We start from the raw sequence: 22,925 nt of genomic DNA, 5'->3' as shown, positions 1-22,925 counted from the left end.
TTGGAACTGAATTGTAGGGGCAGTTGATCCTACCAAACCTTGAGCCATGCAACAACATCCCCACCCAAAATGGTAGCAGTAGGAAGCCATCAATTGCTGGCAGCCAAAATGGCTCAGCTTTCCTGCAGTTCTTTTTGCAGGTGAAGTTTCCATCAGGGAGTATTTTAGGGCTCTCATCACAACTTTTTAAATCCTTGCTCTAAACATACAGCAGCAAAAGAAAGAGTTGAAGGTGTGATTTCTGCTGGCACCTGCTCCTTGAGAACAACATGGAACAGAGCTAAATGGGTGCACTCACCACCCCAGTGTACCATAGCCACAGCTTGTCCTTCTAGCAGATGGCAAAGAGTTCAGCATCTTGCTTCTCCAGGATTGTGTGTTCCACTTAGGAAGTCTTTATCAAGCCACTTGCTCTAGGATAGTCCTGTTTTGTCACTTTACATGGAGAAATTCTCCCTGGCAATCTGTGTCATGCAGCACAAAGTGAGCCTGGCTGCACGAAGCCAGGTGCCACATATTGTCACCTCTGAGCAGCCCCAGCAGGCACAGCCTTGTCCTCAGCCCTGGCCACTGGTCCAGCAGTAACACAGAGCAAGTGGCCGCTGCCCTGAAACTCTTGTGGCTTCAGTGTGCAGCCTCCCCTTCTGGCTGGTGGAAGCTTTAACGGGCACTGAGGATGAACTGTTGTGTCTAGAACACAGAGCCTGTGCCTCCAGAGGTGCAGTAATGGGGAAGAGACTTTTTGGGATCCTGACAGGCACAGGCAGGTGTTCCACAGCAGCCTCTCATCCGGGGCAGGGAGAGGGGAAAACAAGTAACCAGTAGACAGCAGCCAATGTGTAACAGCTCAATGTTTCAAATGTTTCAACTCCCTTGTGCTGAGGCTGTCTGGGAATGATGAAGATACATTTTCTGTTTCAAATAGGTGCAGTACTTCTTCAAGATTCTGGACAACTAACAGGCTCCATCCTCACCCACTACAACAGACACGCACACAGAACTGTGTGTTCATTCATTTATTTGTCCAATGTTTCAACCTGACCGAAATACAAGATCAACAAGAGCACTGTACTCCTGGCTATTATTACATGTTAGAACATAGAGTTTTGCACTTTAGACAACATTTAACACCATTCTATGGGGTACTGCATTGCTTTTATAAAGTTTAAAATAAAGATTTATTTTCAAACATGTGACTTTGGTTTATTTCATACATTACACTTTCTTGCAGAAAAAATAAAATTGTACAACTGCATAAATATAAAATTCTTCCACCATGAAAATGGCTAAAACATTCAATAAAGACATTAGCACCACAGTGTGCGATGCCTTCAGCAGGAAAAAAAAAGAAAAAATAAAAGAAAATATACAAAGCAAAGAGTTATGCCTATCACTGAGGAGAGTGATAGTCTGACCCAGTCTCTCACACAACATACTGGAGGATAAGGGAAGAGGTGGAGAGAGAGACAGCATTCGCTACAAAGCACAGTACACAATCACCTATTCTCTTTAACTTCACTTAAGTTAGTTTCCCTGCCACCCCTCCAAATAAAATACCCTAACACCACAGAAAAGCCAGAAGCCTTATGGAGTGCTGTTAAATATCATCTCACAGATGGGCCTTTCTTTGAAAAGGAACAAAATAATGAGAAGTTTCATGCCAGTTCTAGTCCCATTGAGTATTTACACCTTGGACAGCAAAAGTCTTTGCTCACAAGAAGTAGAAAACAGATACAATACATGGCTTGAAAAATGACCAGAGTATGCACCTATAGTACTGTACACTAAATAAAATACACAAGGCAGCAATACTTAGGGGCCAGAAACACTGCTTACTACAAGTCAGTTATGGAATCATAATTTACAGTAAAAATGGGCATGTCCCAAGGCTCAATTTTGTTTTCTTTTGTCATTTACAGTAGAATAAATATTTGTCGCTATTGCTACACTTTGTTTACATTCTAACCTAGTAAATGCAGAAAGCTAGTGTAAAGCATATAGATTACGTGTAGGTCCCATACGTATGACAGTTTGTTCAAGACTAGTAGGTTTTCTTTTTTGTTCTTTTTTTTTTTTTTTTAACCTTTTTTAATGGCTAGGAGGAGGAGGGGGGAGGAAGAGAGTTGTGCTTACGATCAGCTGCTTTTTATGTCAAATTTAATATCAAAGCGTCCCTGGAAGCGGTCCTTGTCGCTGTAGACGATGTTCTGCCCGTAGGCCCTGCACTCCACGCGCACCTCCACGTCGTAGGTCAGGTTGGTGAACTGCACGGCCACCAGCGGCTGCAGGTACCGCGGCTGCAGCAGCTTCCCGTAGTAGGGGTAGTACTGCAGCCCGAAGCCAGGGTAGCCGCCCATCCCATAGTACTCCACCGTGCCGATTTTGTCTGCGTCTTCCTCTCGCTGCAGGGGGGAAGAGGAGGCACAAGCAATGACAACCACCCAGACTCACATTTGGCGGCCCTGGGCTGTATCAGCAGCTGATTTGCAGCGAGACCATGACCTCCCATTTGGTCAGCACTGGTCCCCACCGGGACTGCACAAGAGCTGCCAGTGGTTCACAGGACATGTCAGCACACATCAGCCAGGAAAAGGGCTTCGCTTCATTTAAAGCCTCAGCCACTTACACGGTTAGAAACCACCAGTGTCCTGTGGTAAAATTGCACAGGCTTTGGCTACAAAGACTTTGCTGTTTTTCAGCTGCTTTGCACATACCAAATATGAAATATCTTCTGTGGAGGCCTTTTTTTTGGCTCCAGCACAGCACGTGAAAGCCAAATTGCTACTTTTGAAGATACCTTTAACTATCTTGCCCTGCTTTTAGCCCACACTGTGAAGGCAGCACTAACTCATCCGTCAGCAGGGCTTTGAGAAACTTGTTATCCCAAGTAAGAACCACCCCATTTGTCTATGGAAAGGCATGCAAGGGGATAACTACACTTGGACAAACGCTTGGTCATCCCCTGCAGCTTCCCAAATCTGCTCTGTCGCATTTCCAACTTACCTTGGCAACGCAGTGGACAGGGATGAGATTTGGGTTGTATTTTGCCATAACCTCAGGAGGGAGGCTTTCATTGACTGGAGCCTAGAAGAAATCCAGAACAAGGGGATGTTACACACTGGACACTCCTCTGCAGACTGAACACCTTTGCAGCAACAAAGATCAACAGTACCAAACACACACCATTATAACTGGAATCCCTTCTAAGCACAGTTCAGAGGCAACAGCTCTCAGTGGTTCTTGGGACAGACAAGTAGTGTAACACAGCCAGAAGCAGGGGAACTTGACCCAAGCAGAACTGCTGGCTGTTCTTACAGCTTCACCTGCTGTGGATACAAGCAGTTCAGGCTGGGTTTAGTTCCATGGTGTCCCTGAGGAAAGTGTTTCGTGGCACAGTGTCTATAGCTAGCGGGGCTTGTTTATGCAAGCTCAGGCAGTGGCAGGATTGCGCTGGTGCACGATTTGCCACCTGCCTGCCAGGTGTGTGCAGTCAGGACTGGAAATGCACAGGAAACAACAAAGTGTGGCAGTCTCAACACTGCTGAACTTCAACACCACCAACAAGGAAAGACAAAAGCTCTGGGTATATCAGAGGAAGGTGAGTGCCAGCTCTCATAGTCCAACCACTAACACAGTTGGTCTTTGGTCTTTTAAAGTGCAGCAGTGTTGCTTGACCACATTTCAGTTTCAGATTTGTTTAACAAACACTTTTCCCAGTGCAAGAACTACAAGATCTCTGCCCGAGTGTGGAACGACAAATATAAATACTGCCTTGGATACATTGTTTCTAAATGAAACCTGCAAAGTCATTCCTGACTAGATCCTGCTGTCTAATGTAGTCTGGAGGTCTCCAGAGCTCCATTGCAAAAAAAGAGAGGAACACATCAAACCCTTCTCTTTCCCAGTCATCAAACATGCACATCTCATGCCAACCCACAGTACATTCTGCTAAAATGTTTCCACCACGCATCAGACAAGCCAAAAGTTTGCTCATTTATTTTAGCACAGGACAAGCTCCCTTTGAAGGAAAACGTTCCTCAGGACTTATTAGACAGCACCAATTCCCATCCACAAGTGCCCTGACAGATGGGAGTGAAGGTGGCCTAGAACATCATTTACACTGTTCTCCATCCAAAAGAGAGAGTGTCAAGTTTTGCACACCACTTTATTCAACAGCACTGAATTCTTAAAAGAAATTTTTAGCATTTTAACGTGCTGGGGGAAAAAAAACAGAAGGAAAAGCCATGAATACCCAGATTAACACCCTTCAGCATTACTGCAAACTTCCCTTTGTGTGAAGGACAGAGCAACCAAGTTGGCAGAGATATCCTAGAGCCTCTGGAAAACTACATTAAATTAACTAAAGACCGCCTCACCTTTCTTGCTGCTGTGCCTGACTTTCAAATGTATTTGCTCTTTAGAGCCTGTGTTTCACTCTGGTATTTAATATTAGCATTTCATAATTTAATTAAGCAGCTATGCCAAGGCAGACAAGACTGCACTGTCTGAGGAAAAGAATGGAGTGGATCAGGGCATAACAAAATGTACAGATATTACTACAGACAGGGTTGGTCTGGGCTGGTCCCATGGAAGCATACAGGAATTTAAAATGGAATTTATTATTTGAAGAAAATGTCCCTTTATAGCAACTCCAACAGCAGGCTCAGAAGTTAGCAGATAAATAACCAGGAAGTTGCACTGTGAGGTTCACTGCTACTTGTTACCAACTTGCAGTGCACAACTTTCACTGCTTTTCAATTAAAAGCATTTTAAAAGCAAATTACTCAAAATGTCTCACAATTTATCCTCTGCAGAAAGGGTTTAATGCTGATCTCTTTCCAGAGACCAAAAAGCAGGCACAGCAAATCTCCAGCCAGCCCTTCCACCCAATCAGTAGCTTCTGCTAGCAACTGAAGAAAGATACTTGCCTGAGGTTTGAAGCCAATAATTCTGTTGAGCTTGACAAGAATGCATGGTTTGCCATCCTTGTAGCCATAGGTGGGATCATTTAATCCAGAACAGTTTTCCAGCCATTCACGTCTGAATTTGCAGACCTTCTTCTGGCCCTGGGCATCATTATATGGTCCTCTGTCTTTGTATTCAGTAGGTGTGTCTGTCACAGCGGGGGAAGGAAAAGACAACCATATGCAGTAGGATCTTGAGCATGTCACTTACACTTCCCTGGGCAGGTGGGATTTCCCTCACCAGGCCAGTTAAGGCACTCCGCAGACCCACGCCCAGCCAACCCCCCATGCAGGGCTGATCCCAGACCAGCAAGTTTTATGGAGTTTTGTTTTATAACTCAGATTTCTTCCAGAGTCACCTGGCTCAGAGAATTTTTTTTTTCTGGGCAGCTTTTACAAGTGGGTTCCCCTCAGATTTGATACAGATGTATTATGAGGTGAGAGTTTCATTCACATGATTACAAATAACCTATTAAGGGTAAACACCTCCCAGATGTTTGACCGCATGGCATGAAGAGGACTAACACTGGCTTTAGCAAAGTCATCAGTAAAATCCCAGCGGCTTTCAGAGAGAATAAGGTCAGTGCCAGCTGACCTTAGCTTCAGAGTTAGCTGCAGTGTTCTCCAGGTGAAATGTGGGGGTTCCCAACCCTACAATAAGCTGCTGAGTATGGCCCAGTGTGGTCTGCCCAAAGGAAATTAATGAGCAGCTAGTTAACCAATGTGTTGCTGGAACAGCTGAAGACCAAGACCACCACTGCTCAAGCTCAGCTTCTGGTGGACCTGACAGAGGCATCATTCAGAGTCCTCAGCTGTAGGAAACAATCGAGACTTACCTCCACAGTCCTGAAACACGATGTTTTCAGTTTGTTGCTCAGCACTGTAGTCCCTTAAGAAATTATCAAGGTTCCTCACATAGGGTTCATAACTTCTGGGATCAGAGGCAGTAAAGGTAATTTCTGTCTTTTGAACCTGGGGGACTTGAGTCAGCCCTAAGAAAAGCAAAATCAGGGATAAAACATTAAGTACACCTCAGAGCTGCACAGCCTCCAGGCGATACTAAGAACATAACTTCTAATAATAATAATCACTATTTTTCAGAATTAAGGAGTTTGACAAAACAGCTTCAGCTCACTGGAAGAGAGGTTCTCCTCTTTCCAGCAGTCTTAAAATACTTATCGCAATGTTTGTGTCGGGTAAAAAGACAAAAATGACAAAATGGAGAAGTGAAGCTAAAAGTTAAGGCTTCCTTCAAGAAAAACAGCCAACCACAGGTCCACTGTGCACTTCTGCCTCCTCCACGAGGACAGAGGGAAGCGGCGTGTGAGACTAACCACACAGAAGTATCCCTAACAGGCTGCCTTCAGTGTCTGCAAACTCTGTGTTTAGGATACAGCACAGCTGTCCACTCGTGAGCTCCTGCAATAAAAGACAAGAGAGGTTTCCCAAGTCCGATCATGCTCTGCCAGCTGGAATCCATGTTGCCTTTGTCTGTCTCCCCTGTGGGATGTGGGGCAGGAGACATTTTCTCCCTTAGTAAATCCAGCTGCCTGAGCACTGCCTCCTCTCTTTTCACTGCCTAATTGGGTATTTCTGACTGTACAACTAATCTTCTGAGCTCTCTTATCAGCAGCTCATGACCAAGGAGGTGAGTAGGAAATGCCACCACACAGAAGAATTGTTTAAAAGACTCTCCAGATTCTGGGCTGTGCTAACCAACTCAGATTTAGACTATAATAATGATGCATGGAGAAGAGACTATAAACAAGAAATGCCTACAGATAATGAAAAGTACTATCTCCTTTGCTCTTTGTTGTGGAACTTGGAAATAGTTGCTCGTATGCAATGTTTAGGTCACATTTTAATTGAAAGTATTGATGCATGGCTAACACTTTAATTTAAGTAACGGGAACCGAGTTCATGCTGCTTTTGTGGCAGCCACTGTAATTATTGAGGTCTGGACTTCAGTTCAGTTTGTCCTCTTCATTTTAGCAAGATCAAGTAAAGGAGCAAGGGAGCAGCATTTGCTTTGACAGCTTTCAGAACAGGTCTGTTGCCAAGAAGCTCTGCTGGTGCAAAACTCAGGCAGCTTAACCGGCTGGCCCCAACCCACAAGAGCTTGTGACTCCAGCAGTTTTTCCAAAGCCACTTGAGTGCCTCTGCTCAGTCCCTCCGCAAACCAATTCACCACTCCCCCCATCCCCCTGCCACTACCCACTAACTTGGAATTTGTAACCTAGGACAAAGATTAGCTTTGTTCCCCTAAACACAGCTCCTGGTTGCCAAAGATTGCAAGAAGTCCAGCAAGGAGCTCCAGTGTTTCAAGTTTAATTCCTGAAGCAGCTTTTAACTGCTCAAAAATCCCTCTGCTACAAACGGACGGGGTTGAGTTTACAAGTTTAAAAGCAATTCTCTATTTCTCTAGCAGAATGACATTCTACCCTCCAAAGTCAGTGGCTTTCAACCCTTTTCCAAGCAATTACTCATTTTCTTGCTTCACAAACAGTTATATATAGAAAAAATACGCCAGTTTCCATTTTAGTAAGGGACTTCAATCCCATCCTGCCAAGCCCTTCTCATGTTACCACTCAGCTGGGAAGAACAGACTCAGTCACCTGAAGTGGCTGTCTGGAATTGCAGCAGAGGCAGCCCAGGCCTTGGGTCCTCTCCTGGGTCTGCCTTTTCCAGAGTTCAAGTTACAGGTGACATACATATTCAAGTGCATATATACAAAAAAAGAAAAAAAAAAAAAAAAAAAAAAAAAAACCACCAAAAAAACAAGAAGACTTGGCCAGGCTTGTTAAGTTCCAGTCAGGTAAATGAAGCTGTCAGTTTTGCTCAGGACCACCCCATCTCTGTTTCTTGCCTTGGCCAAGGTAATACATAGGGCACCCACACAGACCTGGCAAAGGTGACATGAAGGTCAGCAATAAACCCTGTGGTTTGTAAAAGCCACCCAGCAGAAGATCCCTGTTCTCTCTTTAAGAGAGCCCGGCCACTGATAGGTACAGTCCAAAGCCAACCCTCTGCCCTTCAGACAAGTGACTTGGCTGGAGAACAGACTCCCATCCCAAAGCATCCCTGTGTTGCACATCTCCACAGAACTGCCATGAAGCCCAGGCAGTACATCCAAGCATCTGTTCCAGTGGCCAGCACGCTGTTCCTGCCAGGTAGCCTGTGGTCCAAGCCGGGCTGTTTTCTGCCTAAGTGGGAGCACTTCCAGGTGGATGGATGAACCAGACTAGACCAGGCTTTGGCACACAAGTGGTTGCTTTGTTTAGGATAGGAGCAAAGTGGAGATCAATCTTCCCACTTAAAAAGCCAGAAAGAAAATCTTTATGAATATAAAAGACTTGTCATGAAAAATAACTTTATCCTAATTAAAAAACGGTGTTACTGGCTTCTGCCACAACCTCCATTCTCACATGCCTGCAACTGGCTGGATGCAAAGCCCCAGTCATTTCCTTCTGTACATCCCATAGCCAAAGTAAAAGCTGCAGTGCTGTTAGCAGAGCAGCACTATCACTGAAACCTTAAGCAGTCTTGTGTGGAAAACCAAGCGTGTTGTACGACAGCAGAAGGTAACCTCTGCAGAGGTTACTAACCTTTCTGGAACATTCTCTCACCCCCACTTGGGAACTTAAGCAAGCAGGACAAAAAAAAAACATTTAAAAGGTGAGCCTTTGCAGTACTACCTGGTATGTATTGCTAGATACCCAAGAAGCGTGTGGCTGGCATGACTGAAGATTTTAGGGGCTGCATGCACATGAGGAAGCCATTCATGAGCAAGTCCTATGGGGGAACAGAAACAAACCCACAGGTGCTTTCAGAGCCAGGAGTCTAACAACCCTCTCCCCATCTGTTATGACACAGCTCTGCATCTTAAGCTACTACAATAGAGATGCACATGGTGTCACACGGTTATGCTGTTCTTTTCACACGAAAGAATGAAGTAACTCATCACTAAAATACTGACAATTTATAAATTGCTGCAACTGGCACTTTAGAGTGCCTTGTTAGGAAATAAGACTCTCACCTTCACTTGGCTGACATTGTCCATATAAATGATGAGCAATGCCTTGAGTTGGTAATAGATACCATCTTTTGTTAGCTGTGACGATACAAGGACATCAAACACCAAAAAAAACCCCATGTAAAGTCATTTGAAGTTTTTTTCAGCTACAGTTCCATTTCCAAAATGCCATTGCAGATTAAAATCCTGTTTATTCAAGTTCATTTAAAAACCGTTTTCCACATAGATTTTATCATTCTAAGCTGCAATAGCAAGACTTCAGGAGAAGTATCCTGAGGATAAAGAGGAAGAAACTAAAAGTGGGAAGTCAGGCTTGTTACTAGGAGCAGTTGTATAAGGCCGTAGTAACCACTTCTTGCTCCATCACACCATGCTCATCTCCAAGTACCATGTAATCTTTGTTCCAAATGAGTATGAACACTCCTGAGATGACACAGATGATAAATTGAGTGATCACTACACCCTCCCCAACCACCATATCAAACAATGTCCTTCCAAGCTTCCAGTCAACCTCAATCCCAAAAGTGCAAAGAGCAGCTGCGAGTCTTCTGCAAATGCAGCAAACCCTGCTTGGCTGCAGCATCCTGGAGACTGAGATTTTCCCAAGCACAGGTGCTGCTGAGAGAAGCAAAGTGCAACTTCACAGGAGGGCAGTACACACTCCTTTGAAGCCTCCTTGGCACCTTGCTGCTGCTGCTGTCCAATCTAAATAAGCCCAACGGGGAACACACAGCAAAGATGTGCGTTCCACGATTCCATGATTCCAGCAGTGCCTGCTGGCAGGAGCAGGGATTCTTCCTTCCAGCCACCACTGACAAAGCTTTGCCTCAGGCCGCTGTGAGCTCTGCTCCCTCCGCCAGCCCGTGATGGAATGCTGTTCCACGGGATGCACACCACAAGATGGCAGGATACACAGCCTAGTTTGTATTGGGGTGGGGAGGGGGAGAATGAAGCATTATTTTTTAGGGATGCTTCTTAAGAGGCAATATCCTCATCCTTCACTAGTAGCAGGGAAAGTTCTCTGTGTTCAAAGCAGAGTTCGAGCCTGCAGCACACTTGGAGCGGGTGCTGTCGCAATGGCAGGGCTGGACAGGCAGGTTAACTGCACTGTCCCTTCCCCCACCACAAGACAAAAGACAGAAAAAAAAAATAGAGTAATGGAAAGGTACAATACTCAGCTTGCCCTGAAGCCCTGTATAACATTCCTGTTGTGTTCAATGCAAAAACCAATCACCATATTAATGACACTTGGCTACAAAAATAGCACTTTATGGCTTTCAATGTTATACCCATGTCAATAACTCAATACAACACCCTGTAGGTTCTGCTGCTGTTATGAAATCTGTTGTATTTCAGAACAAGATTGATATTATAGCAGCCCCTACAACATTTTCTCTTGCAGATCCTGAAGGCAAGTTAGTTTTCCCTTTCTCAAAACATTATGGGCTGATACAACAGTCACTTGCCCAAGAAGGACAGAACACTGTAACAAGAATAAAACCAGCTTTTCTGGCTCCCTAGAAAATCCAGGGCTTTATCAGGCTGCCAGTATACTCACTTGGCTCACAAATTTTCCCACAAGAATTGGGAATTAGAATTGCACAACATCCTACTTTATATAGTTCATCATCTGCAGGCGTCTCAGATCACAGAAAGTTCAAGTTTGGTGCTCACCACACGTGTGTTCCTTGACAGAACAGTAGCTGTGCTTGCAGCACTGGGGGAGAATCCTGCACAGCCAGAGAACACAGGGATTGCTGACCCCCAAACAGCAATGCAGCCACTCACTACCTGTCAGTGTCTCTGAACGCCTGCATTAAAGGGCAATTTTGGACTCACAGTTTCATGGCTGCTGTGCTACAGGACAAGGAATGTACTGGATACTAAGTGCCAGCCTCCACCATGCCCTACACCAGCTTCTCCACATCTGTAGGAAGTGCTGCCAAGTGATGCTCTGCAAAGGATCCTGTTCTATTTACTAATTATTTCTTTGAAGTTTTATGCATATGCCATTGCAGCTTGGTTCAAAACCCTTGTTTACTGGTTCCCCACTGTCACACATTTGAGGTGAATTTTGTTCCCCTTGATTTCAGTACCCATCCTGAAATCTATTACAAAAGATTCCTGACAACCTTTGCATTGTTCCTCCATTTTGATTTCTGCAGTACACACTACAAGAGTGTCTTGAAATTTAATTTCTTTTCTTTGTTAAAAAAGAAGCCCCAGAAAAACTGGTGCAGTATGCAATTAAGATATTAATAAAAATCCTCTGCAGGCTGAAATCTTTCACAGAAATTTTACCAGAGTTGCTTTGAAATTGGAATAGTAAACTGCTGTTTCACAGAAAGCAAACAGTTTACCTAGAACAGGTAATTATGTGACATCTGGCTGAACAGCAGGGCTATCTGGGCGAGACCTCAGATCCATGGGTGCCTTTACTAATTATTTCATGAAGGGAAAAAAAAACCACATTACTGAGTAACAGCTACCACAGCATTAGCCATGTTGGCTTTTCAGATGCAGCCAATGGCTCTGGGCAGTATCAGTGACAGTCTTTCCTGCAAATGTCAGGGTCCACTGCAGAGATTAAAAGAGCTGCTTTCAGTGCTTAAGACAGCATTTGCCCCAGCCATGGTGGTGGTACATGAAGAAGTGTAACAGACTAACACAGCAGTTCCAGCCTCTGTTGTGTGTTTAAAGCATGCTAGTAGAAAAGCAATTATCTGGAAAAGATGACTTAGCTGAGCTGTAACACCATTTGGTGACAGTGACATTCCCTGTGTTTAGGGCAGGGATTCACAGCACAGCATTACAGGCAGTGGGGCTGCAAGACACAGCGCAGCACCAGGGCCAGCTTGTGTAGCTACAAGCCATCAGCCTCACAATTGTCACTTAAATACCACTGTTATTAAAAGCTTCTGAACTGTTTTCACAGAGCAACTGGAAACGGATCGTTAGGATGCCCAGTGCCAGGCAGCCTCAAGGTCATTTGCAATGTGGGAAAGCAGCAGTTGCGCAGCTCCCCCCTGCGCTCCAGCCGCCGGCTGAGGTGGGAGTCGGATAGCGCAGCACAGCCTGGGCAGATGGAGCCCAAACCTGCGGCAAGGGCCACTCGCTCCTTCTGCCCTACCCAAGGCCAGCTGGCCACAGGCACTGCCCAGGCATTCTGAGCAGAGATTTCTACTGTCTGTGAGGACAGGTCACACGTCAGCAGCTACCAGACCCACCCTCCCTTCACCTCCCACGCCAGTCAGCTGCAATTCCCACTAGTGAGTGCCACAGTGTCTCTAGAGCATGGGGTACTTTGGTGTTGGATAAAGCAATTCCGTGAGCACTCCCAGAACTGGCACTGCCCCCTTGCTCCTTGTGCATGCTGCTTCCACTGAGAGAGCCAACATCTTGTCTTTATCCCTTCACTTACCCATGTGAACAGAGTGGTTCTGAAGAAAGAAAAACTGAACCCAGCTTCCTCTTATAGCCTGTTCACTAAAATGAAGCCTTTTAGCCTCACACCATCACTTCAGCTTAAGGGAAGTGAAAACCAAACCAGGTTCAAGTTCCTCTCAGAGAGAAGACATTTTTCCTGTGATGCAACCTTTAATTCTAGCAGGATATTCTTCAAACCCCAGTACTGTTAACACAGAAGGCTGAGAACATACCCACCCCCTACAAATATGTGTTGCAGCAACGACACGCTTATTTCATCCTCCTTCTTGAGGTGAGTAACCAACCCCGCCTTCCCAGAACAGCTTGCACAAAGTCAAACACAGCCTCCTGTTTAGTTACCTGGAGGTGCCACTCGATCCTGGTATTTGGGCTCAAATTCGCTGACAGTGAGCAACATCACTTGGATGGTCCCAATGAATATACCTGCCAGGCAACCGTAGAAGATGACATAGAAGAGGAGGATCTTAACTGCAAGAGAAAACAAACAAAGAGGAATCAAATCAAGCCTTCATGGCAGTCATGTTTCAGGACAGTATTTCCAACCTTTGCCACTTGAAAGGAGGAGCCCAGCACACAAAATTCAGATGTTACAAGGACATCTATGTAACAGTGAGATTATGCCCTGATGCAGACAGGAAATGTAAGGCACTCCAGTTGTTTGGTGGTGGGGAAACACAAGCCCCTGGAAACTTAGTAATCTGTGATTCAGGGTTGGGGCTTATAAAATATAAAGACAAAACTGCATTCCCCCACACCTTCAAGGATCCCTTGGCTGACTCAGCACCATCACCACAGGCCCTCACACTTGACACTGTCAGTGATCCAAGTGCCCCACAGCAAGCATGGGTGTGCTTGTGGGATACTCATTCCACACAGCTCAAAGCTATTTCCAGGAGCAGTAACAGTAAATGTTTCATTCACGTTTACAAGCCATTGTAAAGCCTGATCTCTTCTAGTAATTCAGGCCATCACTTCCAAAAAAAGACAATGGGAAAAGAGTTCCAAAAAGGCCCAATTAACTTCAGTACTCCATCTCAAGTGTAGGAAAGTACTCTTAAGGTGTCAAAATACTGCACATTTACCAGCCTTGTGTGCCTACAAAGACACTCTGGCACTGCTCATACCAATTAGAGAGTGAATTATATAACAGTGAAAGACTCAATGTAGTTTCAGTCTAAAAGGAACATCTAGAATCATCTTGTGGGGGGGACTGGGAAGAACGGAGAAGAGTCTGGAGATGCAGCCCAGCTCTGGGTATCAGGTACCAGTTTACAGGGATTATCTGAATAGATTAACTGCAGGGTAGCATGCGGTACTACACACCACCAGGCCACCTACAAGGGTAGGCCAGCCCATGCCAAGGGGGCTGCAGGACATCATCAGGCTGCAGGGACAGGCAGAGGCCAAAGACAACTTGAGAGCGAGCCTGCTTGGTCTCAGACTGTCCTCACCTAATCGCAAACAAAACAGATGTAGGTTATTTCAAGGACTTGAAGTGATGAGCTACCAGAGAAGGGGAGTAAGTCGTGGGTGGGAATATTCCTCCTCACTCCCCAGCTGGATCAAAAAAAAAAAACCCTCTACATTATTAGAGAAGCCTCACAATGAAAGCTGGCAGTTCTGGTTGTTCTAGGTCTATGAAAGACAGGCAAACAGGAGGGCCACCCAGAGGCTGAGGGACACTGTCAGAAAGGCACTCCATCCTCTTGTCTTCCTCGTGTGCATCAGAGGTAGCCAGGGCTGGAGGGCAGAGCTGGGTGCAGTAACGTGGTGCTCCAGGAGTTAAAGCACTCTTTGGTATCCAGGCAGCGTAAAGCAAATGGCCTTGACGTCAGGGACGTGTGGAAATTTTTTCCAGAGCACGGTCATAGGAGGTGCTGTTGTAACAAACCAAACACTAATGCTGTTGTCTGCAGCGTAATGCCTTTGAGTTTTGTAACATCAAAAGGCAAACGCTGGGAGGTAGCTTATTTAATCAGGTTCCCAGTCAGGATGCTCTAAACGCCAAAGACACCTTAAAGGTCAAAACCACTCCAAGGCCTCAGAAAATACGCAGTGGGTCTAGAAATGGAGCACCACAGGGTTGAAGGAAAAAGCTTCTTGCAACAGGTAGCCTTATAACAGAAGAATCTGATCATGAGCCTGCAGATCGACTCAGCAAATGGAAATCAGTCCTAGGCAGATAGGTACGGGCAGTCTGGAAGAAGGACCTGGTTCAGCCTCCGCGTTTGAAGCACTGCGCAGTTGCCTGGTGCCTCAGGAGCAGAAAATACCTCTCCATGCGCACCCACAACCCCATTCTGCTCACGTAAAGATACAGCAGAAGCCTGCTCTAGTCCGCCTGCCAGAGCTGCCGGCTCTGGACGTGGCACCTCCGGCCGATCCATTACAATAGGAGCTGAATTCAACATCACAAGGGTGGCAACACCAGCTGTGGTTGGCAGCAACTGGAAGGCTGTTATTTGTGTAACGAAATTAAAAACCTCTTTACGCTAAATGCAATGAATACAGCACAAGCGTTTATGAGGAGTGCACAGAGAGCTATTTCCTTCTTGTGGAGATATTAAAAGTCAGTTGCTCTTTCTCAGCGGAGTAAAACTCGCTTAGTTTCATTTATCCAGAGAAAACAGAAAAAAAGAAAAAGCCTCTATAAGGTCTAAGGCAGATGAGAGCTGGGAGGTCAGGGTCCCCCGACGGCGATGCTCCCGGGCCGGGCCAGCCACCGGGAAAGGAAGGAGACCCAAGGACGAGGCGCCCTCGACAAGGTCGGCCCGACCCCGCCTCACCCCCGGACCCACCTGGAGCCGCACTCGGGAGCGGCGCTCGCCGCCTCCCGCCCCAGCGGACACTGAGGGGAGAGAGCAGGGGGACCCCGTCCCTGCCTTGTTCGCCCCGCAGGGACGCCCTGTCGCCAGCCCCCCCCCCCGCCCCGGCCGCAGCCCCGCCGCAGCCGGCGGAGGCGGAGCGCCGGGGCCGTGCTGCAGCGCCCGCCGCATCGCCGCCCCCCGGCCCCGCACTCACACCAGCTGCCCCCGGTGCGGCCCAGCAGCTCCTTCTTCTCCGAGTTCCAGATGAATTTCTTCCAGTTGCCATCACCGTCCTTGGCCTTCCCGCGGGCCATGGCGAGCGGCGGGGCGGGCGAGCGGCGTGCAGAGATCTACAGCCCTCGGCGGGCGGAGCGGGGCAGGACCCGGCCAGGCGGAGCGGCCCCGGAAGGTGCGGGTGGGTGCGCCCGCCCCGGCGGCGCCGGCCCTACGGGGCAGAGCGGGGGAGGCGGCCGGGGGGACCCGGGAGCAGCGGGGGGAGCGCGGCGGAGCGCACGGGGCACGAAGCAGCCGCGCTCCCCGCGCAGCGCCCCTTCATATACACCGCGGGCTCCGCCCTGCCCGCGCCGCCTCCAATGCGGGTCCGCCGAGCGCTCCGCGGGCGGGGCCCGGGGCGGGCGGGGCGCGCTGCGGGCGCGCCGGCGGCGGGAGCGGCAAATGAAGGAGGGGGCGGGGGGCTGCGGCTGCGGCACTGGCACAGGGGAAGAGGGTGGGTGCGGGCCGCCCACCGCTCACCGGCGCTCCGACCCGCCGGGCAGGGGCGTGCGGCCGAGGGGGCGCGCGTCCCTTGGCCGGCCGTCGCTGCGGGCGCGTGTGTGCGCGCACCCGCAACACCTATGCGCGCGCCGGTCCGCACACGTGCCCGCCCGTTCCCGGTGTTCCCGCCCCGCCCGCTCCCTGCGGTCCCTGCTCCCCGCGGCAGAGCCGGACGGCCGGGCGCTGCTGAGCACCCTCCGTCTCCTGCTCCTGGCGCGGCCGCCCGCCCCGCTCCGCCGGGCCCGCCACACTCGCCCCACTTCCGCGGGCTCACGTGTAAAGCGGCTGCGGAATAACGAGCGCCAACAGCGCTCCCGTCCCGGCCCCGCGCTCCGCCGCCCGCGCCCCGGGAGCCCCAGCCGGGAGGGGCGGGCAGCGGCTCCCCGGCGGCAGCCGGACTTGCCCGTCCCCTGTGGCGGGAGGGACACGACTCACACACGCGACAGCCGCCGCCGCCGCCCTTGCAGGGTGACCTTCAGGGCGCTGCACAAACGCCACTGCCGCCTCGGGGTCGGGGAACACCCAGCTGCCTGCAGCGCACCCCTGGTCCGGCCGGGTGGGGTTGGAGGTTCTCTGCGGGGACACCTCTGTGATCACAGGTAACCAATGTGCCTTGGTCCCCTGGTACCATTACAGGACAGCTAAATTAAATCTGTGCATCCAAGCATACTTCAAGTACCTCTGAACTTCTTGTCGGGTTGCAATATTGTATTCCACATATTTTCTTGCCCTTAAGCTACTGATACATTCTCTGAACTTTAGTTCCATCTTTCTTTTTTTTTTCCTTAAGATCTGGAATCGCGATGAATGCACATAAGATGAGCCTTTCCATGGTACTACCTAGCAGGTGCACATACTGGCAGTTCCCTGCAAGAATGACCTAGCCTGGAATCAAGGACCACCCAAACTCAACATGCTCTTCTCAGGTCTCAAGTAGTGGTCTGGCCACCACCATCACATACCCTTCCAAAGCCATTAAAGCTAGCATTTAGGGTGCAAGTCATAACGAGGCACCCTTCTCCATGGCTACAGCCCTGAACCAGCCCCTGAAGCAAGTGAGGGACCTGCTTTTTTAGGCCCCCAGCCTTACTTGATTGGAGCCACTCTAAGTCCAGACAGGCCAGATACCCTCAAGCTCACAACACCGTTCATGGCAGTGGCTGAGGATGGCTTCCTTAGCTTTAGGCATGCAACCAGACTTCTCAAAGCCATGAAGGCTTGTAGGTTAGAGATACAAGGAGGCTGTGTGCATAGAAGGCCGTGTGTGTTTAATTGGGAGTGTCAGGTTTGATGAACTCACCATGATACATTATACATGATCAAAGGGAGCCAGATGTGCCACACAGATTTTCATCCTGGGTTAGGAGAATCAGCTCTCAGTGGTGTTTATGTGATGGGAAAGAGCTGGAGAGCCATGGGGAAGAGGATAATTGGAATCTCTCTTTTCTCCTTGGTGTCTGGTCAGAGCTGGTCTTTTAAAGAGTCCTGGTGATGGTGGTTGATAACAAAAGCAAACACAGACAGCAGTACCTGATACCCAAGCGAACATCATCTACGCTGCAGGGAGGGCAGTATCAGTTACAACTTAAGGCAGCTGTGATTACAATCAAGCCAACAAATACACAAGCACTGCTGAAGGAAAACCCACCCATTTTTGACTCCCCAAACCACAGTGCAGTTGCTGCTCTTGCCAGCTAGTCTGCTCCTCTCAGCTGCTGGGTTGAGAGCTTGCAGCTGCAAGTCTGCAGTGGCAACTGAGGAGCTGAACCAACTTTACTTCTAATGTCCTGGGTGCAATTTATAGCTCAGGTGTGCTACCCTACAAAGGACAGCAGTTTGGGAATTGTGTGGGTGCGTGGCGGTGTCACCCTGGCATGAAATCTGCTCACCGGACAGCCTGCCCTGCAATGTTATGTCTCATGTTATCCACAGGCCAGGACCCAGTTCATCTGCTCTGTGGGAGAAGCAGCACATGAGTTAGCTCAGGGCCCATACAACAGCAGCAGTCAGTGCAGCCCTCTCCTTGCCTGAGCAATAAGGTCATCCAAAACAAAGCAGGCATGGGACATTCAGGGAGGTTCAAGTTGACACTGAAATCAGGGAAGATTTGAATGGGGATACACTCTACCACAGCATTATTTCCTATGACCACAGAAAGTGAGTTTGGAGAAAGCAACTAGAGAAGATCTAAAGAACTGTATCACAATTACATGGTAAATGGCCACCCAGAAACACAATCTTCCTCTGAGCACGGCACGCCACTGCTACGAGCTCCAGTGCTGCTGGTGGAAGCCGAGCTGCAGGAGCTCCTGGCTTCATCAGTGTTTGTTCAAGGATCACTGGGAAACTCTCTCCTCTTCCTGCAAGCATCTGTATTTCTGTATAAATACACAGACAGGTCCTGTTGGGTTGGTGGTGGCCAGAAGTAGCTAATCCCTGTGACTGCACAGGCTGGGGCATGCAGGATGTGGAATGGGCAAAATGCCCTTCGTGAGGGTCGCAAACCATTCCTGCCAACCTTTTACAAAACTGAAGGCTCTGTCCCTTGCATGCTCAGGACATGCACTTTACTTGATGTCTGAATTATCCTCTCAGAATCAGCAAAATAGGCAATGAGGTGCCAAATTTTATTCAAATTTACTGTTTGTTTGGCTGCTCAGATATCAATCAGGCAGTCTCTAAAGCCACGACCATATGATCTGATTTTTTAAGGCGATAAGGGCCTGAGGCAATGTTGGAAACTGCCAAGAACAAAATGTGCAAAGCAATGCATGTTCAGGAGATTAGCTGCAGGACGAAGGATGGGGTTATGGAAAGCTGTGCACTGACACCTAGGAAAGAACAATCTACAGGATGGAAGTTGCTAAGCATTTATCTCACTGCCTCGAGCACAACCATCAAAGAGATTTCCTGCTTCCTTTCCATCTCCTGCTTTGTGGGACTGGAGGAAAGCACCTAGAGCAAGGAAAGGTGCTCAGTATGGGGCAGGAGGGTGGACAACTATTTCTAATGTAGCAGCGAAAGAGAAATGGCCAATGCAGAGCAAAGCAAAGTACGAATTTGTCTGGCTTGATTTCTGCCCCTTAGTGCCATTTTTGAGGGGAAAGCAGACTGTGCTGCTGATGGTCACACACGGAAACTTTGGGCAATGTGTGATCTAGAAACATCTCTGAAGATGGCTGTGGGTGATGCTGTGATGAGCAGCAGGAGAGAGGCATGCCAGGGCAGGGAGCAACTCAGGATGTGGGACCAAGTGCAAATTATAAGGTGACAGAAGTGTGCACAATGGCCTCAAGTCGGTACTATTCCATGGGCTGCCACTGCAAACAAATGGGGATGGGCATGCCCAGGAGCTGGAGAAGGGCAGCTGCTCAACTGCTTGGCACCAAGCCTGCATCACACACAAGAGGTGAGGGAGGATGAGGAACTGAACTGGCAGCCCTCAGACTGCCATCAAGATGCCAGGTGGCAAACAGCCATTTTATAGTCCTCTGAGAGCCTTGAGGGGGAGGGTAGTGACCCTCAAGAACTGCCCTCAGGGTCCCAGCAAAGCACGTGCCAGTGTTTGGTCCCCATGCCAGCTTTATGGTCCTGCAGGACACTGCCTTGGGATTGTCCTCCAATTTTCTGCCTGGGATGTTCAGGAGAAAAGAACCCATTCAGGGGCTGCTACACATAACACTGGCTCAAACAGGGTATGTTGTCTCCCAGGACAAAACTGTCTTTCAAGTCTTCCTCCTTCCTCTCCTTGTCCCTCTTACAGGTGTGGGGTCACTAGTGATTAGATTTACAGACGTATGCAGTTGGTTCTCTGAGCACAATGACTGCACAATTTAAACAGATTAACTGCATATAGGTGTGCAAGGTGAAGTAACTAAGGTCAAGGATTCATGAACTGGTAGGCCCTGAGAAAGTAAGTATGTGTAGAAATAGCCTCCCCCCAAATTCAGACATGGGGACACTATTCTTTCACTTAATGTCAGTTTTAGTTCTGGTGGACTGCCTCCACAGCTCACCCTTGGCAAAGTGAGGTGAAAGACAACAGCTGATAAAACAGGTAAGTGACACTAAGGAGCATGTCTGGAGAGAAAACCCAAAAGTGTCTGAGGCATTTGCCCCAAACTTGTTTTGCTGAAGAGGAAAACAAATAGCAGACCTCAGCTGATCATGCTAAAGAGGATGGCATCAGTCAGCTGGATTAAATGGTAACCAGGGAATGACAAAGACAATTTTGAGACAAAGAATGAGTTGGTTGGAAAAACTGTATAAAAGAAAAATAAAAACCAATAACAGAGCAGGGAGAGGCCTCAGACTGCCAGAATCCAGTCTAGCACATCACAGCCTCTCTGGAGGTCAGATGCAGCAATTCCCCATCCATGTGACACCATCAGCAGCAGGCATCCAGGACATGGCCTGACCCCATGGGTGCAGCGTGTGGGACTCACACTCTGTAGGGGATGAGACCTGCTGGTGTCCCTTCCTGCCAGCAGGTGTATTAGCTGAATGTAGGGAGTGGTGTGGGCACCCCCAGAGCTGGAGTGCCCACTACTCCAGTGGGAGAAGGACATAACTGGGGGGACCTGTGCTCCCCATGTCAGTGAGAGAGGGGTTGGTGCCCACGTGTCTGGGAATTAGTTACAAAGATGTGTTTAGGAACAAGCAGGAATTTATAGGTGTTTTCTAAGTGTCTAACCTAGTCATTGAACTGCTGTATTGCTGACATAGACCCTGAGTGCATAGTTCATGGATTGTCCATTAATTACATGTCCTTAATAAATCAATAAACCATTTCAGTCCTGGTTTGGTTTAACTTATGTGGGCTGAGCCACTTTTCCATGCCAAAATGACCAGCTGATACAGTCTTTTGACCAGTCCTGGTGGGAGAAGGTCTAAGTGCTCAGTGACAGAAGAACAAGAATCACTTCACGTTGAATTGGTGGCTAGGTGCAGAACAAAGGAAGGGTTTTGGGGTGGACTGGATGGTGGGTGAAGACAGAAAGGGGGGATGCAATAGAAACAACATGATGTGTGCCTGGTGTTTGATAACTGGAATAAATACTTCTAGTGGACTGTATGGAGTTCTGGTGATTGCTACAGTGAAACCTGCTAGCTACCAACACTGTTCTGATGGAGAAAAAGGCAACTTGGGAAGGCAGCAGAAGTCACATCATATTGCCAGAATTTTGCTTTTGGGCTTATATGGAAAAAATTACTCCACTCTCACGGAAAATAATATGAAAATACTGTCTTGCATGAAATCTGCCGTGTTTTCTTTGGCACATCTGGAAGTGATCACCACACAGGGAAGCAGCGCTGCCCAGGAACTAGCTATGAAGCTATCAAGAGCACATGTTTTGTGATAATGGGCACCTGGAACCTTACTGGAGCAGTAGCCAGCTTCCTGGTATGCAGCCACCAAGCTCAGGCAACTACATGGGCTCCTGATGCAGCCAGCAGCTGCAAGTCTGAGGCACTGATACAGCTTCACCCCTGCTGGTCCCAAAAAATTGTCCCCATTTGGCTCCTACTGGATATAGAAGCACTGTGCACCATCTCAACAGGCTGCTAGCACTTTTCTGTTCAAGGCAGTAAGATCACAGGAATTCATTCTCCACTTGGCCCCAATCATAAGCCCTGTATGGGGTTTCTGATGAAGGTTGTATTTGGGCACCAGCCTGCTTGTGTGCTCCAGTTAGATCTCTACTGTCTCCAGCGCCAGCCAGCCCGGGACATCCAGCAGGAAACCAAGTCAAAGAACGAGAACTGAATAAACTCCAAAACTATTTTGAGGCCTCCTCTAAAAGAAAAAGTAAAACAAAATTTCTAAAAGGAAAAACAAAATCAGAGTGGAAAAACATTTCTATTTTTAGTCATCAGGAGCAAGACTTATCTAAGCAGCACCACACAGGACCTGGCAATAGGAATGGTAAGTTAAGGTTCAGCTTGTTCCTAAATATCAGTGGGATGGTACATGACTTACAATGCCTGCCAGAGGCCTTTCTTCTTCTCTTCATGGGAGGTCTTTTCCCTGAAACTATTCACAGATGTATGTTGTAATTTTAAAGATTGCTCCAGCACTGTCCACACTAGAACTTCTTACCCGCTGAGGGTGGATGTCTCTGCAAACCGGAGAGCCTGCTGCCCACTGTGGGCTTCTTGGTGAACTTTGGTTTGGCTTGGGTTGTGGTTTCACTGTGACATCCTGCAGTGGCCAACACTGCACCCTCACTTGAAGTGACACATGACATGTAGAAAACAAGCACGTTTTCACTGGAGAATCTCTCTACAGTGGGATTACATCCAATAATAATAACTGGAAATACATCCAGTTATTATGACCAAAGACATCATGCAGCTATGATGGACGCTGTCTGCCTTCATTTCCCTCATGTGAATTTGGTGCTGTGGTAACCACTTTGGAATCTGAAATTCCCTTTTCTCTTTTGGCAGGTCCTGTGGACTGCAGCACACTACACAGCCTGAGAGGCATTATCATGCAGGCCAAAGGGGGCAGACACATCCAACAGGTGTTTAAAAAGCACTTTTCTCATTATAATTATCATATAATTTTTTATTATAATTACTAGGAGTTAAGAACCTGACCTGTGTGAATGATTAAAAAAGCTGGATGAGCCTCAGTGTATGTTTTTAGATTCTTCTATACCTTGGAAAATCAGCTTTGCCTTTGTGCTCAGATAGCCAGGATATGTTTGACATGGACATTTGTAACAGATCTGTGTCAAAGTGAATCCACCCTGCAACACTGTGATAGGACCTGCACACTTGTGTCACTGGTGCCCACAGACAGATCAGGCATTTCTCAGAAACTCTCAATCCTGGCTAAAAAAGATACCACCAGTGACTGCCACGGGGAAGTGAACACCATGAGCAAACAGCTCT

General features: G+C 48.0%; 2 protein-coding genes and 1 long non-coding RNA gene across 6 annotated transcripts in view; 2 read left to right on the top strand and 1 right to left on the bottom strand.

Moving 5' to 3' along the window:
• NME7 (NME/NM23 family member 7) overlaps window positions 1-1,365 on the top strand; it is an 89,322-nt gene extending 87,957 nt beyond the window's left edge. Inside the window, exon 12 of one of the 4 annotated variants that reach the window (XM_068181032.1) lies at window positions 926-1,365. In XM_068181032.1, coding sequence (XP_068037133.1) covers window positions 926-958 — 33 coding nt within the window. In that variant the 3' untranslated portion in view covers window positions 959-1,365. Of the gene's footprint in view, window positions 1-335; window positions 555-925 lie in introns of those variants that run through there. The other 3 variants (XM_068181031.1, XM_068181030.1, XM_068181033.1) reach the window with 3 other exon arrangements.
• ATP1B1 (ATPase Na+/K+ transporting subunit beta 1) lies at window positions 1,002-15,776 on the bottom strand. The gene is made up of 6 exons (XM_068181035.1): window positions 15,466-15,776; window positions 12,784-12,912; window positions 5,801-5,956; window positions 4,929-5,113; window positions 3,004-3,084; window positions 1,002-2,402 (listed from the first exon to the last, which is right to left on the bottom strand). The coding sequence occupies exons 1-6, from the start codon at window positions 15,563-15,565 to the stop codon at window positions 2,136-2,138; spliced, it is 918 nt and encodes a 305-aa protein (XP_068037136.1). The 5' UTR covers window positions 15,566-15,776; the 3' UTR covers window positions 1,002-2,135.
• A 507-nt stretch (window positions 15,777-16,283) lies between these two features.
• LOC137466432 (uncharacterized) lies at window positions 16,284-16,959 on the top strand. The gene is made up of 2 exons (XR_010995182.1): window positions 16,284-16,624; window positions 16,816-16,959. It is a non-coding gene; the product is annotated as an uncharacterized lncRNA (long non-coding RNA).
• Window positions 16,960-22,925: the final 5,966 nt, after the last annotated feature.

This window comes from Anomalospiza imberbis, chromosome 2 (assembly GCF_031753505.1).
Source record: "Anomalospiza imberbis isolate Cuckoo-Finch-1a 21T00152 chromosome 2, ASM3175350v1, whole genome shotgun sequence".
Classification (NCBI taxonomy): domain Eukaryota; kingdom Metazoa; phylum Chordata; class Aves; order Passeriformes; family Viduidae; genus Anomalospiza; species Anomalospiza imberbis.
Note: the sequence above shows the minus strand (reverse complement) of the source record. Positions and strands in the feature narration are given on the sequence as shown.

What these genes read in the sequence shown, in the direction of transcription:
- ATP1B1 (XM_068181035.1), bottom strand. Translation starts at nt 15,565, where the DNA reads ATGGCCCGCGGGAAGGCCAAGGACGGTGATGGCAACTGGAAGAAATTC. An exon ending in CCGCACCGGGGGCAGCTGGT is followed by an intron (nt 12,913 to 15,465) that starts GTGAGTGCGGGG and finishes TTTCTCTTGCAG; the next exon opens with TTAAGATCCTCCTCTTCTAT. An exon ending in CGTGTTTCAGGACTGTGGAG is followed by an intron (nt 5,114 to 5,800) that starts GTAAGTCTCGAT and finishes CCGCTGTGACAG; the next exon opens with ACACACCTACTGAATACAAA.